At 35.1% G+C, this 18,653-nt stretch overlaps 1 protein-coding gene, 1 long non-coding RNA gene and 1 other non-coding gene across 3 annotated transcripts in view; 2 read left to right on the plus strand and 1 right to left on the minus strand.

The window, feature by feature from the left end:
• The window catches only part of LOC106119257 (ankyrin repeat domain-containing protein 29), a 22,422-nt gene extending 9,212 nt beyond the window's left edge, over positions 1-13,210 (plus strand). Inside the window, exons 2-8 of the mRNA XM_013314173.1 lie at positions 3,554-3,682; positions 3,975-4,073; positions 4,178-4,276; positions 5,621-5,818; positions 12,547-12,744; positions 12,910-13,008; positions 13,085-13,210. Coding sequence (XP_013169627.1) covers positions 3,560-3,682; positions 3,975-4,073; positions 4,178-4,276; positions 5,621-5,818; positions 12,547-12,744; positions 12,910-13,008; positions 13,085-13,210 — 942 coding nt within the window. The 5' untranslated portion in view covers positions 3,554-3,559. The remainder of the gene's footprint in view (positions 1-3,553; positions 3,683-3,974; positions 4,074-4,177; positions 4,277-5,620; positions 5,819-12,546; positions 12,745-12,909; positions 13,009-13,084) is intronic.
• A 160-nt stretch (positions 13,211-13,370) lies between these two features.
• Positions 13,371-13,442, minus strand: TRNAC-GCA (transfer RNA cysteine (anticodon GCA)). The gene has a single exon. It is a non-coding gene; the product is annotated as a tRNA-Cys (tRNA).
• A 1,724-nt stretch (positions 13,443-15,166) lies between these two features.
• LOC106119376 (uncharacterized) lies at positions 15,167-18,367 on the plus strand. Its single transcript, XR_001227959.1, has 4 exons — positions 15,167-15,263; positions 17,482-17,554; positions 17,894-17,995; positions 18,089-18,367. It is a non-coding gene; the product is annotated as an uncharacterized LOC106119376 (long non-coding RNA).
• Positions 18,368-18,653: the final 286 nt, after the last annotated feature.

Consider the following 18,653-nt stretch of genomic DNA (forward strand, 5'->3'; position numbering starts at 1 on the left):
ATACGTTATCGTAATTTTCTATTGTTCGATTGAGGGACACCTATACAAAAATATCGCCATCCCATTCATTCTCTTTGAAAAACATAGAGATATATTGAAACAGAGATAATTGGAGTAGATTTGAGATACAATGTTTATTTTTGCAGTGAATTACGTTTGAATTGTAATCTTTCTCTAATTGGTTTCTGATACCAAAATCCTTGTATAAATATGCTATCCCTGTTTTGTCAAAGATAATGAGAGGGATGACGATATGTTCTATAACGGAATATTGATCTCAGAATCCAGCGATAAGTGTCATAGTACTTAAATGTAACTATTTGGGTATATCATTAATTTTAATATTAATTAAGAATTAACTTTAACTTTAACAGTGATAGAGCCCGCTTTAACATCTTCGCATGAATTAGCCCCACTCGTCCGGTAAAATTTCACGACCATACAGAAGACAGGCGTCAAGTGGAAGCAATTCCGCGTTTCGTCTGATGAGTGTGCGTCCCGGAGGCCTAATTTAGTCCTCTTTCCCTTTCCAACCTTTTTCTTATAAGGAAAGGATTGGAAGTGGAAATGGTCTTTCCGGATGAGTGGATGCATTGCAAGGGATAATATTTTCATTCTGTTTGTCCTCTTCTCCGTCGGTTAAAGGTAGGCAACGCATATGCAATTGCGTATGTCTATGGGCAACGATCACACCGCTATTTCAGCGATTTCAGGTGGTCGCTTGCTCGTTTGCCACCTTACGATATTAAAAAAAATTCTATGACCTACTTTTACTTGCTTACAGAATTAAAAAAATAAATCTCGTTAAGGTAAAAGATATATTTCAGCGAGGGCACAGAGTAATTTAGTCGAGTTAACGAGCGAGTCAAAGTACACGTGCGCTTTCATGTTGAAAAAATTGTACGTTTTCATTACACTGTAATGAGATCGCATTTTAAATATTAAAATATTTAAGTTTTGCAAAATGCATAATTTAAGTGCGAAGATAACGTAACTTAAATTGCTTTTACAATTTTACATGACTTCTTATCAAAAGTTTTTTTTTAATAATTAATTGAATGAAGTAGTTTAAATGTGTTTTACATTTAACCTAAAGTTTAAACAATATATACTTATTTACGATAAAAAAAGAAACTCGAATTACTTTATACACCTAAATACTAAGAAAAACAATTACAACTAACTCGTCAAAATCGGTTCAGCTGGAGACTTTCGGAGATCACATTTTAGATTTTAAATATGTACATAAAAACATATGTAAATACGCGCATTAAAAATAAAAACTCTCAGTGACTTGGGTAAAAAACAATGAAATCTTAGTAATATTATAAATGCGAATGTTTACATGGGTGGATGAATGATTGGATGGATTGATGTTTGTTTGAATGTATCTCGAGGGCGGCTGCATGGATCTTGGTAAAATTTGGCATAGAATAGAACGTAGCTTGGAAGAAATTCCACGCGTACGGAGTCGCGGGCGATAGTTAGTATAAAATAAATTTTAATGTTTAAGTTACTTTCATGTATGTAGGTATATTGAATCACAATGGCCGCCTGTTAGGTCATTGTCCATTAGGTTTGTTCGAGCGTAAATTACTCAGTTTTAATTAAATCCACTTCACCGCTGAAACTCGCACTCAGAGTGCGTGATTCAGTAATTGATATTTACTTAGTGCTCTCTACCTTCTTTATAGTATTTTTGCAAACTTTTTAAAACATTAACACGATTCTCCGCTTTATAATTTAAGGCTACAATTAATCTTTATCCCAACTTTCAAATTATTTTCATGACTTGTTTACATAACAATATTCTATCATAACATTATGAAAATTCTAATAAATTTTAAGGCTAGACTGACAGCTATTTCAGTCACATAAGTAGCAAGTATTGGAGCGAAAGAAGCTCATGTCTTCAAGAGCCCACGTCTTGTCGGTTCCGTTGAGCGTTTCTGAAAGCTTTCTTGTAGGGCCCTTGAAAAATAAACTTAGTTTGCTTATTTTATATGACGAATTACTTAAAAAATACCTTTTTAACTAAGTTATGTTACTTTTTAAACCAATTAGAATGCTTATAGCATTCATTTGTTTTATTATCTTCAACAAATTGTTATTTTAAATGAGAATTGTAACAGTGGATCGGGTCAGTCAAATATGATCACTAGAGGGCGCTATCAAAATAACTGGCAACCAAGAATCCACCATGACAAATAAAAAAATATAATATAGAGTGCAAGATATCAACTACGAATAGTAATTAACAACGATATTGATATGCTCATGTAATTAATTGTAAACTACCTGTCACCTGCGACTTTAAAACGGAACGGATTTAAAAAAAACTCAGTTCGTAGCGTGTGTGTTTTTCCAGACTATGTTTTATACGTATGCCGAATTTCAACGAGATCCATTCAACCGTTCGCATTTATAATATTAGTAAGAAATAAGATAGTTAGTTAACAACGAAATAAAAGACTATTAAACTACGGTACTACTTTACATTTATCCAGGATCTCCACGGACAATAAGTTCTATACCATACTTGTTAGCTTTTAGCTAAACTTCTATACATATATAATATGACAAAAAGTAAACCCTGTACGGGTTTTCATTATGATAAGGGTTGAATTAAATAGCATAAGGGATTCGTAAAGAGGCAAATTATAATATTTTATATGTATATCAGATAACTTTCAGTTTAGTCACTATTTTAATGGAATATTTACATTTTGTGCTATACAAAAACACTTCAAAAATCACACATCGTCCGTTGAATATTTTCACAGCGAACATTCAACGAGATATGTGTGAATAAAACATTCGTACGTTTGCAAAAAATCAAGCGGAAAACTCGAAATGTTTTCGGAGAGAAATCAATTATTCAGCGAGTAGAGTACTGAAGTACGAAACTCGGAGCTTTTAAATAATCATGATCTCTACGTCTGAGGTCGTTACAGTATTTCTTACATAAAAGGATTATTATAACTCTGGTTGGTCGCAAACCTAATATTGTAATTTTAAACTTAGTATTTAAACCATTTATTAACCTAATTATCCTATGATAATGGTTAGATTTCTAGTAAGAAGGGTAGCCTTATCATTAACATATACGATTATGTAATTAATGTTTGTCATTAAATTCTTCCAAATGGCAAAAAGAAGGTTTTTAACTACCTTTTTATCCCTCTTTTAGATATTTTAAAAATCGAAGTAAGACCAGGTACTTAAAAATATTTATGTAAGTATAGTTTTTATGTTTAGGGTACCTTATCGAATACTTTATAATAGAGATATCGAGGTTCGCTCGGAGCGCTAATGGACAGTAATAGCCTGTAACTAGATATTGGCTTGGCGTTATTGCATTGCTGGTACTCAATAAAGCAATCGAGCGAGCGCTTTTGTGGAAATTCTATTACCACCCCCATACTGATGACACCCTGGTACTTACTATTAATTTTTTATCGTTATAGTTTCAATAAAAGGCGATCTAGAAAGTTCCTTTATATACGATTTTCAGCTCTATCAGTAAGTTTATAAAACATATACTTGTGTGCAGGTTGATATGGAGGGCCGGTACCGCGTGCAGCAGAACGACCTGCTCCTCCACGAGGCAGTCATCAAGAACGAGACGGCAGCAGTGCGTGAGGCGCTACGACGACAACCTGATGTCAACTGTAGGAATAATGTGAGTGCCACTTAACTGCCATTTGTATAGCAAAATGATATTTCCACTGACGCGGCTCTGACAGCTACAGTAGCAACAAGACACGTGTTGCACAGCTAACAGTTTAGTGGAAATGAGATTTTGTTTTTTCGACTTTTTCCTTTAGCATAAAAGTATCGTTATAGTATTTATATAAGTAAAAATCTACTTTATGGGTCACCCTTAGTGCCCAATTAATGACTTTAAGGTCTGTAATTAATTTTAATTTCAAAGGCAAAGATAGGATTGTTAACGTTTATATTTTTTTCTATAGTACGGCAGAGCGCCCATCCACTGGGCGGCAAGCAGAGGCAATGTGGAGATAATAAATTTACTTATTGACGCCAAATGTGATATTGAAGCTGTTGACAAGGTGAGATTAACAAAAACTGTTTGGTGATATCAATATTTTAAACATTTATCACTAGTATTAAACTATGGGAGAAGAAATTATTCAATTTATTTTGGACTTTACAGTTTGGAATGCGTCCACTTTTAATGGCTGCATGGCACGGACACTTGGAGGCGGTGAAGACTCTGGTCCAGGCCGGCGCTTGTCTTGCTGCTACCAACAAGGTCTGTTGTCCTGGTACTTTGGATGTAATCACACAATGTGATGCGAACTCCACGTTTCCACTGTAGAAAGAAACACGTGCACAGAAACATAAGAAAAATAAAGATTCTCGTGTAAAATAAAAAAAAACCTTCCTTTTTTTAAGAGAATTTAATAGATGACAATATGTTTCGATACAAGTGTGACTATAGTGGAAACTTATACTGAATCAATACCAAACAATCCCTGGTTTTACGAGCGAAGGGACACGCTACCAATGTTACAATATTAATAAAGTCCGTCTGTTATTTCGGCAGATATTTATGTCGCAGCGGTGTGACTGTGTTGAGTTTAAGTGACATTTTATTGTGTCATGAAATGTCATTATGTAGTAAAGTATCCAGAACTAAACGACCCCTTAACTGTTTTCTTTGTTATAGTCATAAAATGTAGTTCTTGACCTTTTAAAAGAAGAATAATATGAAATTTAATAAAATAAAACATATTTTTTGCCCTAAAATGGTGAATTGGTAAAAGCATTATCCGTTTATTCAAACAAATATCATGCGTTTAGTCGTCCTGGTGATAACTCCAAACAAACATCCATCCATCGAAACATTCGCATTTATAATATTAGTAAGATTATTCAATGATAGATCTTTGAATTTCAAAGTAAACGTAAGTATTTTTATAAGATTCGTTTCAATATATTCTTTCTTGTATTGACAAGATCATTTATAAAACGGTCATATATCAAGCAATCCCAACAAATAACTGATAGGTATAGATTGCTATTGGATTGCGAAGCGACATTTCGTAACCACAAACACTTTAGAAGTTGTCCAAACCAGGGACTATTAATCTTTCCATCTCCCGCATAAGTGAAAATAAACTTAAAGAACATATATTATTTTTTATTGTGTGGAGAGATGGAGACTTGTGGTCTTTCCCGGGGCTTTTTGTTTCATACTAGCGTTCGTCAACAACACCGTCCGCGCGGATTTAAAAAAAATTAGTAGCCTATGGAAGAACACCCAGACTATGTTCTATATGCACCAAATTTCATCGAGATCGGTTCAGCCAATCTGGCGATACCTTCAAACAAACATCCATCCATCCATCTCAATTTTCACATTTATAATATTAGTAAGATAAGATAGTAAGATACGTCAGTGGCATCATCTCGTGCATACGGATATCGGAACGAACGCTCTGGGTCCCCTGTATTGAACCTCTGAACTACCCAGGGTAGAGTAACTCCATTCGTCCCTTCTCAATAGGTGTAGCGCAATCGCCATAACTTATTTACTAACGTAAAGGCAATTGTATTTTAATATATTTTTTTAATTGTTGTTTATTTTAAACAGAAACACAACGACCTACTGCAGTGCGCGTGTGTACGTGGGGCTGTAGACGTCGCTGCGTACGCGCTGTCGTTGGGCGCGCGGGTACAGGGTGCAGACGCGGCGGGTGACGCGCCCCTTGCGCTTGCCGCACGCGCTGGCCATACTGCTGTAGTTGAACTGCTGCTTGAGAACGGAGCTGATATTGATGCTGTTAATAAGGTAATATAATATGGTACAGTTAGATCTATTTTCTTCTACACTAATAGTCACACACATTCAATTTAATGAATTTATTATTGTACTAATCTTGCTAATATTATAAATGCGAATGTTTGGATGGATGGATGTTTGTTTCAAGGTATCTCCGATAAGGCTAAGCGGATCTTAATAAAATTTGGCATACATGTAGAACGTAGTATGGAAGAACACATAAGTTACTTATTATGTTTTATGTAGTCAGCGCGGACGGAGTCGCTACGACAGCTAGTAGTTTATTAGTTAAGCTGAATCTTAGGTAAATACCATAATCTCCATAATAATTTCACATATTACAAGTACTTTGGAGGACAAAAACCAATTGTGTTGACCCGCATGGGACAAGGACAGATATATTTACATTACATATAATATTAAGTATATAGTAAGATTACAATAGTTGCCTGGTAACAGGGTGTCTTGCTACATTCGTGTTTCACGCTCCATCGGACGAGTTTCCGTCTGACTGGTCGCCAACAAACAATTTACTATTAACAAGACAGTGAGACAGCAAACTCCTAATTATTATACCTCTGTTTTCCGATACAAACTTTATTATTATATCTAACAATTGTCAAGTAATAATTGATAAATATGCGAGTGGTAGGTTTATTTATATTTTAATTAAAAAGCCTATGTGTTCTTCGAGAATATGTTCTACATCTGTGCCAAAATAAATATCCATTGAGCCGTTCCGGAGATATCTTCAAACAAACATCCATCCATCTAAACTTTCGCATTTATTAATAAGATTGCTTCTTGTTATACAGATTTCAAAAGGAAATTTGTTGCCATCTGTAAACTTCAGTTAATGCAGCCAACATGACTTCTTTTCATGAAGAATGTATTTCCATTTGAATTTTATTTTTAAATTCTTGTTAAAGACGCTTGTTTGTTGTTCCTTTAAATATCAACAATTGCGTTGACTGTTTGGAAACATTAGCAAACAGAATCTTTGCTAAACGTTTATTGAATAAACAAAAGGAATTTATTCTCAAGAGAAACCATACAATAATTAACTAAACTTATGTTGTTTGAATGTGAATTTTGCCTAAAGGGTATCCTCTAAGGGACGGAAAAAGCATACAAAGAAATAAATATGATATTTAAGAAATACAATAATATTTTGGTTAATAAACATGACCATAATTCTAACTGAATTAGATTTTATGTATGAAAATTGTAATTAAATATCTGCGTAAAAATTCTAGTGTCCTAAGTCCAGTAAAATTAGAGTAAGGGTCACTTTTAGTGATCACCTGATGACTATAAGAGGTATTTAGACGAGTATAATACAATTAGGTTATATTAAAGCATTCAGAATTAGCGACAGACAGAATTGATTGCTTTATTTCTGACTTACATTGGTCTGCATATTACTATAAATAGTTATTTAAAAAGCTATAGGCTTAAAATTACTTTGTTCATATATATTTGTGAGCGCCTGGCCATATGACACATGCAAATTTTGTTTTTTGAATATATGCATGTTCTTTTTTTAAAAATCCGATACGAAACGAAATTAAATTTCGAATGAAAAGCAATTATGAAAGGTAATCTGTTACCGGGTTTGGTCGGAAATTCGTTAGCGTGGTGCGGTAGGCGTGTGATGATTCCAATCGATTTTGACAGATTCTATTGCTTTTTGTCTTTTTCAAATCGATTTTCGTCAACTATGTGACTTTGATGAGAATAGACTTTAATAATATCAGTTTAAAAAAACAATTGAGATTGTAAAAGATAGGGATTTTCATTGAAATAAGCGCAATTTATGTTTAAAAGTTCTGATTTGAAATAATTATTCTTATATTGGCTATTTTATTATTGGAATGATATTTTTGCTGGAGAATATGGTTTTGAGCGTTGTTTTTTTATCTTTTTATCTTAAACAATTTGTTCTGGCGGAAAAATGGATATTATTTTTCCATCAGACCCTTGTTATTGTAAGACTGAACCTCGCCTCAGGTATATTAAGTAAATTCCATTGCTTTAAAGCAGTGGATAGGTAGGAAAGAAAGAAAGCACTGCAAGAAGTAGAAGGTGTATTGAAGAAGGAAAGGCGATACAAAAGAAATGGCATAGGTACGAGCTGCAAGCGAAATGCGCGCGCGCGACGGACATGCGATCGTGTCGAGAGATTTTTTCGACTGAGACAGCGGCGGCCGGCCGACTGGCTCGATGCGCCAGCGACGACCGGTTCTCTCGTCGCGTCGTTGCTACGCGCGAAATTACGAATATATAAAACGCGTTCGCTTGTCCGCCTCAACGTACAAATTACTATTAATATATCTACTTATTATACAAACAATATATATTTTATTTATACAATACTATATTTAAATAATTAAGTTCTACTATTTAATACTAACTATAACTAATAACATAAGTATAATAATTTAAAACAATAAATGCGTGGAGGCACGCCACAGCTTTTATAACATTTAATATCGACAGAACATTTTTATGTCATTCAAATACGTACAATCAGTGACATGATATTCTCATTAAAATAAATTTATGTTAATTTTAATGAAGGTAAATTATTTAAGTTTTCATTTAATAAAAAAGAAGATTTTTGTTTTTTATAACCTCAATATGTTTTTATTCATATTATTTGATCGAATCACTTTACTAGTTGTGGAATTTATTCTTTTATAATTAAAAAAAAAAGAAACCGTTAAATGTAACTTAATAAAAACTTCCATTGTGAGTATACCAAATAATAATAGACATAGAAATTCAATTAACCCGCACGAACATACATCCATCACCTTTGTATATATAAACTCATCCATCATTTCATTTGTAACAGTAGCGGCGTACGATGGAAATTATTTTGATCACTGGTTCCTTTTTTAGCGCCAGTTGTGAATAATTATGTTTTTTTAAACCTTCAAAATGTTCACATATAATATGAATTGCACATACATTATTTGCAGATGGATTATTATATTTTTAATTACGTTGCTTAAGTAATTTGGAACAATGATTTCGTCATCATCTTGCTTGTATGTGTAACATGAGCGTCGCTGGAGGGGTTAGGGATCCCTTTCCCCTCCCTAAAGAAGCACTAAACATATAAATATTACTTCGGACAAGACCATGTTCATGGCAGCAGCCTCCCTTTCCCCTCTAAACCTAAGGCCTCATGTACACGTAGTCTAGATCATCGGCTGAAGACACCTATATTGTGTTGTAGAGTGTACACGTATCACAATCTCGATTGTTTACTGATAGTCTTGATATATAATAAAATAAGAAACTAATGTTATAGTAGCTTTCGCCCGCGACTCCGTTCATTCATATAATCGTTATCATTAGTCACCTTTGATTTTGTAAAGGAAATAAGTGAATATGTTTTCATACTAGTGTTTAAATGAAAACTCGTGGTTTTATTTCTCCATTTTCATTCTGAACATAAAAATGTCTGTAATTCCATCTGTTGCCGACGTAATATCTCTTTGTAACCGTCACTTTATGTACCTTTAAGCTATTTGATATTACAAAAGGAATTCATGATTTTATAATTAGCGTTCAATATCGTTCGCCGGCTGCGGTATAATAAATAATTAATTTGAAATATGATATAATAATCATTTCAATTTGTTACGAGATATTGTATAATTTAACCATTTGAATTATATCTAGTTAGATATCTTGTTAAAGTAAAAATATAAAATAATTTTATAGATATTATCTTAAAAGTTTTTTCTTCTCAGTCGCTACAGTCTTTACTTATGGGTTGTGGTCATCACGTAGACGTGACTTGTTTAATCAGACGCCTCCACTCTTCTCGGACTACTGCTTTTATTCGTACACATGCTGGGGGACCTGATCTGTCCACCTCAAGGGGGATCTACCTCGCGCCCTTACTTTTATGTTCCTTGGACTACTAACCGTAAAAATTTTAGATTAATATAATTAATTTAGTAACAATTCTTGAAACCATTCCAAATAAGGTTTAAGATTTTCCTAGTTAGCTCATAATTGTCGATCACCGGGATTCGAACCTACTTCTTTGGTATAAAGCCGATGTTAAATTTGTCTTAGTTTATTCCTACGTTTAAGGATTAAGATTACTATTATTATGCTATTTATGTTGTTAGTTTTAATGAAAATGCTACATAATGTTAGGAAGAAAATCCGACACTGTGCCGGTGTACTGGCGCAATACTAGCCTTACTAAGATGTCGACATCAATGTGTATGACTGATGATGTATAAGCGCGCCATTCGCGCCAAAGGATTGTAATTAATCTACATATATAAAAGAAAGTCGTGTTAGTCACACTATTTATAACTCAAGAACGGCTTTACCAATATGGTTGAAAATTGCTGCGGAGGTGTAGCTAAGAGCCAGGAGAGGGATATAGGATACAATTTATTCATTTTTTTTTAAATTATTCTCTCTCTTATTATACTCGATTAAATTTGGAATTCGTATAGAACATAGTCTGAACGAACACATACGCTACACTAATTAAGTTTTTTTTATATATCCACGCGGACGGAGTCGCGGGCGACAGCTAGTAATGTCCATAAACCAAGTAAATAGTCTGTAATTTTCTCGTATATTTTCATTAGACATGTAACATAGTATCTTGTCACAAGACATCATTAGGCAACGTAACAAGACGCTTCTCAACAAGCTCATGTAATAAATCCCTAATAAATTAGATGTGTACACGTTTTCTGTGAGCAAAATTTCTGTATAAAATATATCGACAACCTTGTCATTATCTTTGACAAAATAGAGATGTTTTAAGCCAGAATTTTAGTCACAAGAATGGGATTTTTATTTGATGATTTAATTTTATTTTCTAGACAAAATACATGTACATACATATATATTGCGTGAGCGTCGGTGGCTCAGGGGTCAAGCACTTGACTTGCAATCTGCAGATCCTGGGTTCGATTCCCGCCATGTGTTTTTCGATTACTGATTTACATATGTACATTTATCCGACGTTTTTACGGTGAAGGAAAACATCGTGATGCTACGTGCACATAACTGAGAAGAAATTCAAAGATATGTGTGAAGTCAACCAACCCGCACTTGGCTATCGTGGTTGACTATGGCCTAGTCACCCGTAACTTAGGGTAGGCTTCGATCCTTCGGTGGGGACGTATAGTGAGCTGATGATGATACATAATTTGATGGATATTTTGTAACTTAGACTTTGATTCACTTAAATACTTGTCAAATATGTAAGCCACTTTCAAAATCATATTTCTCCTGAAAATTTACTGTACTGCAAAATGTATAGACATATGTGTTGTAAGTAGGTATATTAAATATTAAATAGTTAACAAATATTACTTTTTAATTGTTTATTCTAGACAAACGAAGTCAGATCGAGTAGCTAGTCAATTAATAAAGCTGTAAGTACAGCCATTAGTTACGTAACAACAGATTTTTTTATAAAGCCGAGTCTCAAAGGATAAATAAATCAGGTTTCCTGGAAAGGAATATTTATTTCTGGATTAAATTAAATGGAAATTCTTTGTACAAGTTCATTGAAGAAGCTTTCATTTGATGTTAAAAGGGTTCGTGTATTCCCAGGAATTTTCTTTTCTTTAGAAAATATCGATAGAATAAGTATATTTTTTATGAACAATAAATATTATTATTAGAAGTCGGGAAAGAGAATACAAAGGAAATAGAAACGAGGTGATAAAGTTCTACACCGCGGGATTCGAGCTTTCTTTCTCTACATTAGGGGCGACTAGGTCTTAGTTAACCACGCTGGCCCAGTACGGGTTAGTTGTCGGGAATGGTACGTTACGAAAACGCATATTGCAAATATTCGTGATACACTCTCTGGACGTATATAATTTCCGTGAAATTTCAACGACGAAATACATATTTTAAATCGTATATTTGTCTCTATTTTAGAAAGAATAGCTGCCGACCTTGAATCCGTCCGCGCGAAATTAAAAAAAAAACTCATAGAGTAGCCTATGTTCTAGTCGTATGTGTGCCAAAAATCATCGAAAATCCGTTGAGGCGTTCCGGAGATACCTTCAAACGGACATCCATCCATCTATACATTCGCATTTATAATATTAGTAAGATGTGAGGGATGATATTATGTTTATATACAAGTGTTTAGAAATCCATACTAAAGTTTGACCTCTGTGGACTTTTGTAGTATACTCAAGTCGAGTATCGAATTCAAAGAGAGTGTGGTCAGATCGATCCACTTTAACTATACGGTCACCTTTCAGTACTACGAAGCTTTCAAACCTCTTGATTATAAAGTGCTTCTAAATATCTATAAATAACATCTGGATTAGTTTACATTATAACAAAATAACTTAGCGTTTATCTAATATAATGTATGTTTCGCTTGAATCTGCAAAACAAACGCTACACTTTAATCTGACGCCACTTCAATTTTAAATGGAAAAGCTTCGCATTTGTTTCTGACATTTTCAATTTTCTTTCTAACGAAGCGATTTTCGGGTGAGCATAGAACGCAGAGCGTCTTTGCAGATTTGAATTCTGTACTGGTTTTTACATAAAAATGCATTTTAATGTAGTTTTTAAGATCCATTATTTATCAGAAGCAATATATGAAAAGTGGAACTGAAGTAGATGATTTATTCAGTTACAAAAAATTAAATACTAAGTTTTCTGTGAAAACATTTAATTACAGTTTTTTAAACTGTTATATGTTTTGTTGGTAAAAGAACGGTCGCACGGCGCTCCACGTGGCGTGCGAAGGCGACCACTGTGCGGCTGCTGCGCTCTTGGTATCACGCGGCGCGGCGCGCGAGGCGCGGGATCGCGCGGGCCGCACGCCGCTACATGTCGCCGCCGCGCACCGCCACACCGACCTCGTGCGCGCGCTACTCGACGCACACTGCACCGTCGACGCCACTGACAATGTAACTGCATGCTGCATTTATGTGCGCCTGGTTCTTGAAAGTATATTTCAAAACAAACTGGACTTTGTTGGAACGTGTGACCACTCTATTTATTTATTATGTTTTTACTTTTACTTATTAAATACAGAAAATATACCTAGATATAGTTTTGTGTTTTGTATACAGAACGGTGTGACTGCACTGCAAATGGCTTGCGCACAAGGCTGCAGGGGAATTGTGGAGCATTTACTCGAATTCGGTGCCGACGTCCATTTGCAAAATAATGTGAGTCACCCGAAAATTGTAGTATAACACGAATTAGAGTAAACAAGCCCTTTGTTTATTGTTTAAACTTTATCAGGTTGGGTCATCGGCACTGCACGCGGCGTGCGCGGCCGACGCGGCAGACATCGTGGAGTTGCTGTTGGCACATGGTGCTGATCCCGCATTGACTGATAAGGTATCTGGCATCCTGCTATCCTGGTAGAATGCTTGTATCTACCTTTTATGACGAAAAACTGCAAAAAAGGTTTGTAGGTATCGAGAAACCAATCCAAATGTAATAAAATTATAGAAGAAGATTGTGAAAATACTTCTGATTACTTCTTAAGTTAAAAAATGTAAAAAAAATTGTCAAAAATAGAATTAGGGGACACCCGGGTTTGAACCGGGGACCTCTCGATCTGCAGTCGAATGCTCTACCACTGAGCTATATCCCCGTACGATGGCTCGTATGAAATTTATCTTCAAAAGCTTAACTTTTATGAAGTTTATAATTTCTTAGTCCATATATTTAAAATAAAATTGCTTAAATAACCAATATAAGAAGAAAGTGGAGATAATAAATAATATAACAAAGAACCTATTAGTATAAACTCTATTTTAACGAACAATATATTCGCAGTGAATATTTTCATAAACCTCTGGAAATCAAGGGAAAGATTCCAAAGAAAAGAGGTGGTGTTTTATAGGCCGTTTTTAAAACCTCCAACCATTCAACCTTTATTGAACAAAAAAATAACACAAAACAAAAATGTACTTGCTCCCAACAAAGAATGTTATGCAATGAACATTGCTTAAAAGATACCAGGGCGACATATCCACGTGAGTGTGTTGTTTCTACGTATTGTAAATCGCAGTGTGACGTCACTCGGTTGTTTTGATACGCGAATCGCATATATTTGCGTAATACGGCAAATCGGACTGTTATTTAAATTGTAGTCATTCCTGTTTATATTTATGAAATAATAATAATTTCTCTTATCGCTATCATACATACATATTCCTATGCCTACACGAAAAGAAAAAAATGGCATAAATACAGCTTTCAATTTCTCGACAATTTTATACTGCAGTACACTTACAAATGAGTAAATAATTATGCCGTAGCATGAACGGAAGCTTGGTCTACAGTGTCATTCATATAGGTAGGGCTGCCACTTGGATATTTACTCGAATTATTCGTGTTTGCAATGTGCAAATTCGGGCTGTGGGTTCGACATCGATATCAATCGGTCAGAGCAAGATAAGACACAGGATGGCTATTTTATCACTTTATGATGCGCTGGACGAAGAAAGAACTTGTGGTTGTGTTTATTGTGATGCATCAAGCAGTAGACGAATTGCCCGTATAGAAGAACTATGTTGCCAGACTCAAAATTCCTTAAGAGCTGACGGCCAACTTCCATCAGAGAGAGGAGAAAGAGGGAGAGGTACCTACAGTCAGAGAATGATTAAGAATGGATGTTTTCATTTCGTTGATCGTTAAGGAGTTTGACAAGTCATTGTAGTCGATAGTTTTGTTTGCGATCTGCATTCGAAACTACGTTAATTGAAAGTTGATAGCCCTATATACAGAGGACGGGTTTGATGAAATTTGCATGAGGGGGCGGCGGCTGGGTTCGTGCATAATTGACTAACGCACGTCCAGCCACGGCTCCAACATTGTTGTTAGTAGTTAATGTCTTATTTGTTCTGTTTTAGAAATTTACTAGAGTAAAATAAGTAATGTATTATTTTTCTATATTAGTATTGATTCTCTATCTCGTTTCAATTGAACCCCTTAATTATGTAATAAGCAATGTCTGCCATATGTGTGTGGTTGCTATTTTTTTAACTTGTAAGAACGAAAGAACTAATTTGATATTTACATGAATGGCTTCGGAAATATAAAATATCTGAGCAAAACCTTGCTCTTACAAATTACGATGACCTCATTACTGCGCGGGTAATTAATGATCTGACGGTTAAGCAAAGTTTTATTGAATTGGAATATTACCTACTCAGCTATGATACCCTAGTACATTAGGTTTTAAATACTTTTTTTAATATACGTTATTTATTACGAACACGAAAGTGTATAAATTAAAAAAATATGTAGTTATTAATTATTGCAGTGGTCTCAGTCACCGGTTAGCGTGGCGGGCGGTGCGGGGGGCGCAGCCGAGTCCCCGCCGGAGGGCTTCAGGCGCGCCGCGCGGGGCTCCTTCTCCGCCATACTGGACCTCATCACTGCCACGGCCAACGTTGACATACATCAAGTAACATCAAACAAATTACCCTAGTTATATGTTTAAACAGATGAGTGCAGCAGGGGACAGATCATTGTGACAACTGACTATTAATGAGGGAGGCCTAGGTCAGGAAATGGACTATGTTTGACATCTATGTCCAATTTTAGCAAGATCCATTATGGAGGTACCTTCTAAGAAACATCCATCCATTTAAACATTTTCATTTATAATATTAATTATTATAAGTAAGTTAGTACAAACCAGTAGGGGAGTGGTCGTTTCTAAATTCATTGTAAAGTTTTCCTTTATCCTTAGCTTTTATCGTATGTCAGTTAAGAACTTTTCAACAAAGAAAACCACCGACTTTGAGTTAAGGTCCTATGTAAACATCACACAGAATTGCTTTTTAGCTAAACTTATGTGAAACATTCAATATTAGAAGGTCTAATTTAGACGGTAGTTCCTCGAAAGTTGGCCTGAACTAAAAAATGTAACAATTTGTTGTTTAAATTCTATAGATTTAAAAGCTTATTTTAAAGGAACATTTTATAATAAATTTTATCGACATAATCGGACTAATTCAGACTCACAAGGTAATCTGTTTGCTTAGTTTGTTAGTTGAGTGAACAGCTTGTTATGAAACAAGTAAACATTCGTTTAACTCGCAATGCGCTCGCCTTTGTGTCCACAAATCCCCTTATTTGTGTCGGCTGGCAAGGTAATCCCCGGCTGTACTCCCCAGAGAGCGGTGAGCAATACTTAAGCCTTCATTCACGTTATTAGTTATAAATTTAAGACAAATTGCACAGACATAAAATTGTAAATTACTGCAGGCTTCTATTATTCCATTTAATCCAGTAACTGTTGTTTATAAAAAGTTTCCAATAAAAATAACTATAGTGAATCAGGCAGTTAGTAATTTATAAAAAATGAAATCTGAACTTGTCCTTCGAATAATTATTTTGGCCCCTAAGTTGCCGCAACATTTACATTTAGTAAAGCTTGTGGTAATCTTTTGAAATTCTTGGTTAAGTTGAATCCTGGATTATACGCTTACGCTTTCAGTTTGCAACCAAGCCGTGCTTGCACGGAGATTAACTTGTTACAAATGTATCGCGCTAAATTACCTGCGAACTGCGAAAACCGATTAAAATTTTATACAAGTTTAAATTTTTATCTAGTTTAATCTTCTTTATATATTTTACTATATTATAAATGCGAAAGTTTAGATGGATGGATGTTTGAAATATCTAAACGTCATGTTATTAGGAACGACGAAACAAATCTCTATGAAATTAACACAAAGGCTACTTATAGCCCCGGAAACGTGCACGGTTCCGTGGGATAAGTTATATTGATATATTTACTCGATCACTCCGCAACGGTTTAAACCAACATCTTAAAGAAATTCGGCATAGATATGTACTATATCTCTCGATATAATCTCGAGCGATACATGAGATACTTTTCTCTCCTTTTCGAATTTTGGCGCTTTATAAAGGGGTTAGAGACTTTACAGATCTACTCATCGATTCAAGGATTATAATCACTTATATGGGCTATTTTCATGCATCGTAAAATGCAAGTACAAAATACAACGATTGAGAGGAAATCGATGTTGGTAGCCGGATATTAACAATACTATCGCATAGCGTCCACATGCTGTGTGCTAATTAGATAGGATTCCCCAACATATATCAGCACTGTTCAAAATTAATTAACATGTTCAATGTCACTGACTTGAAAGGCGGAATTTATATTTTCGTGCATGAAAATCGGAATGGCATAAATACGTGGCTATGCCGATCCGAAATGATCTTGAGAAAATTATGAAATTAAAAATGGTTTGTTACATCTTGTATTTACCTAAAATGCTATCATGTTACGAGTACCTAATAACATTGAAACGGTGTATCATGAAAACATGTTTAACTTTCAACAAATTTTGTTCGTCTTCTTACTCACAAACTCTATCAACATCGCTCCATGTTACAAGGCGTTTATTTACGACGAAGTTTATCTTTCGTGCTTTTACCAGTTATAGGTTTAATGTTATAATCTCATTTTTTTCATAAGAACCCAATATTTTTATACAAGTATTTTAGTAGTGGAAATACAGGATTATCGATAGGAGCCTTTGCTATCATGATAAATTTAAAGGACTGTAATAAGTGTCCGTTGACAACTTTGTATTTGTGTTCTATATAATAGTATATTGTTGCAAACGATCGCATATTTTCAACAGGATCATTCCGAAGAGTCGTCTACACCGCGCACTGACGACAAGTCCGGTGGTCATTCACCCGCTCCTAGCGAAGGTATCATCTGAAGATGTCTTGATAAATCCTTATGAAACACTTTTGTTCCTTAGGAACAGGAAATTTGTTGGTAAATTAGGCAAGTAACAATACTTTTATAAGAAAGGGGCGAAGTCTATGTTGTGATAGAACTCAAATCAAAACTTAACTATTTGAACTGATTGAAAACCTTATCGATTTTCTTTTGTGACTGAGTTGTCGCTATTTGCCTTGAACAGTGCATTTACAGTTTCACCGGGCTTGAGGTGGATAGGGCATGTGGCACTTAGCCTAAACCTCGTTTTTTGTCGGAGTTGTGCAGACGGTATGTTGTATATGGTACGGTTTATGATCTCGAAGGTACGGATGGCGACGAAAGGTGATGGTCGGCCACAACTCTTCTTGATCGACTTGCGCAACGTGGCTTCGCTGCAGACACCCGCTTGGCTCTACCACCAACTGGTAAACACATAAATGTCTCCACTTTACGATTCTGAATTCGGTAGTTAAACTTTATTGAAAATGTCCAACTGCTGCTCATTTCTTGTTTTCCAGGTTGCGCCCGCTACAGAGAGCTGTGTTACCGTGCGGCACAAGCTCACTTACCTGATGAGGTGCCGCCGCGGCCCTGCGATTGTATCAACTGCACCTCACGCCGCAATTCCTGCGAGCCCTGATACCAGTTCAACGTACAGCCTACACGGCCAACGCAATCAATATTACCACGACTACTTGAATAGTATCCAAAATGCGTTCCTTTGGTGAATTTGCGTAGTTTAGTACTCCTTCGGCAATTTCACAATTTGTTGTGTATAACTTATTTAGAACAATTAAAATTTTTGATGGTGTAAACTATGTTTGTCTATGCTATAAATATAATGTGTAAATTTCAAGAAGGTGCAAAGTAATGCGGCTAATTTCAGTCTCCATGACAGGTTTTCTCTTTCCTCGCCTTTGATAAAAAATTAGCAATTTTTTACGCTTAGCTTTTTCTTGTTGTCTTTACATTAGTGTGGCCGTGAGTTTCCCATTGTGTTAGAGTTCCCTAAAACTTCACAATTTCTTGGATAGGATATTAAAAAAACGGTATGCATCTTTTTATTATATCCTTTTCCTGGCT

This window comes from Papilio xuthus, unplaced genomic scaffold, assembly GCF_000836235.2.
Source record: "Papilio xuthus unplaced genomic scaffold, Pxut_1.1 DF827461.1, whole genome shotgun sequence".
NCBI lineage: Eukaryota > Metazoa > Arthropoda > Insecta > Lepidoptera > Papilionidae > Papilio > Papilio xuthus.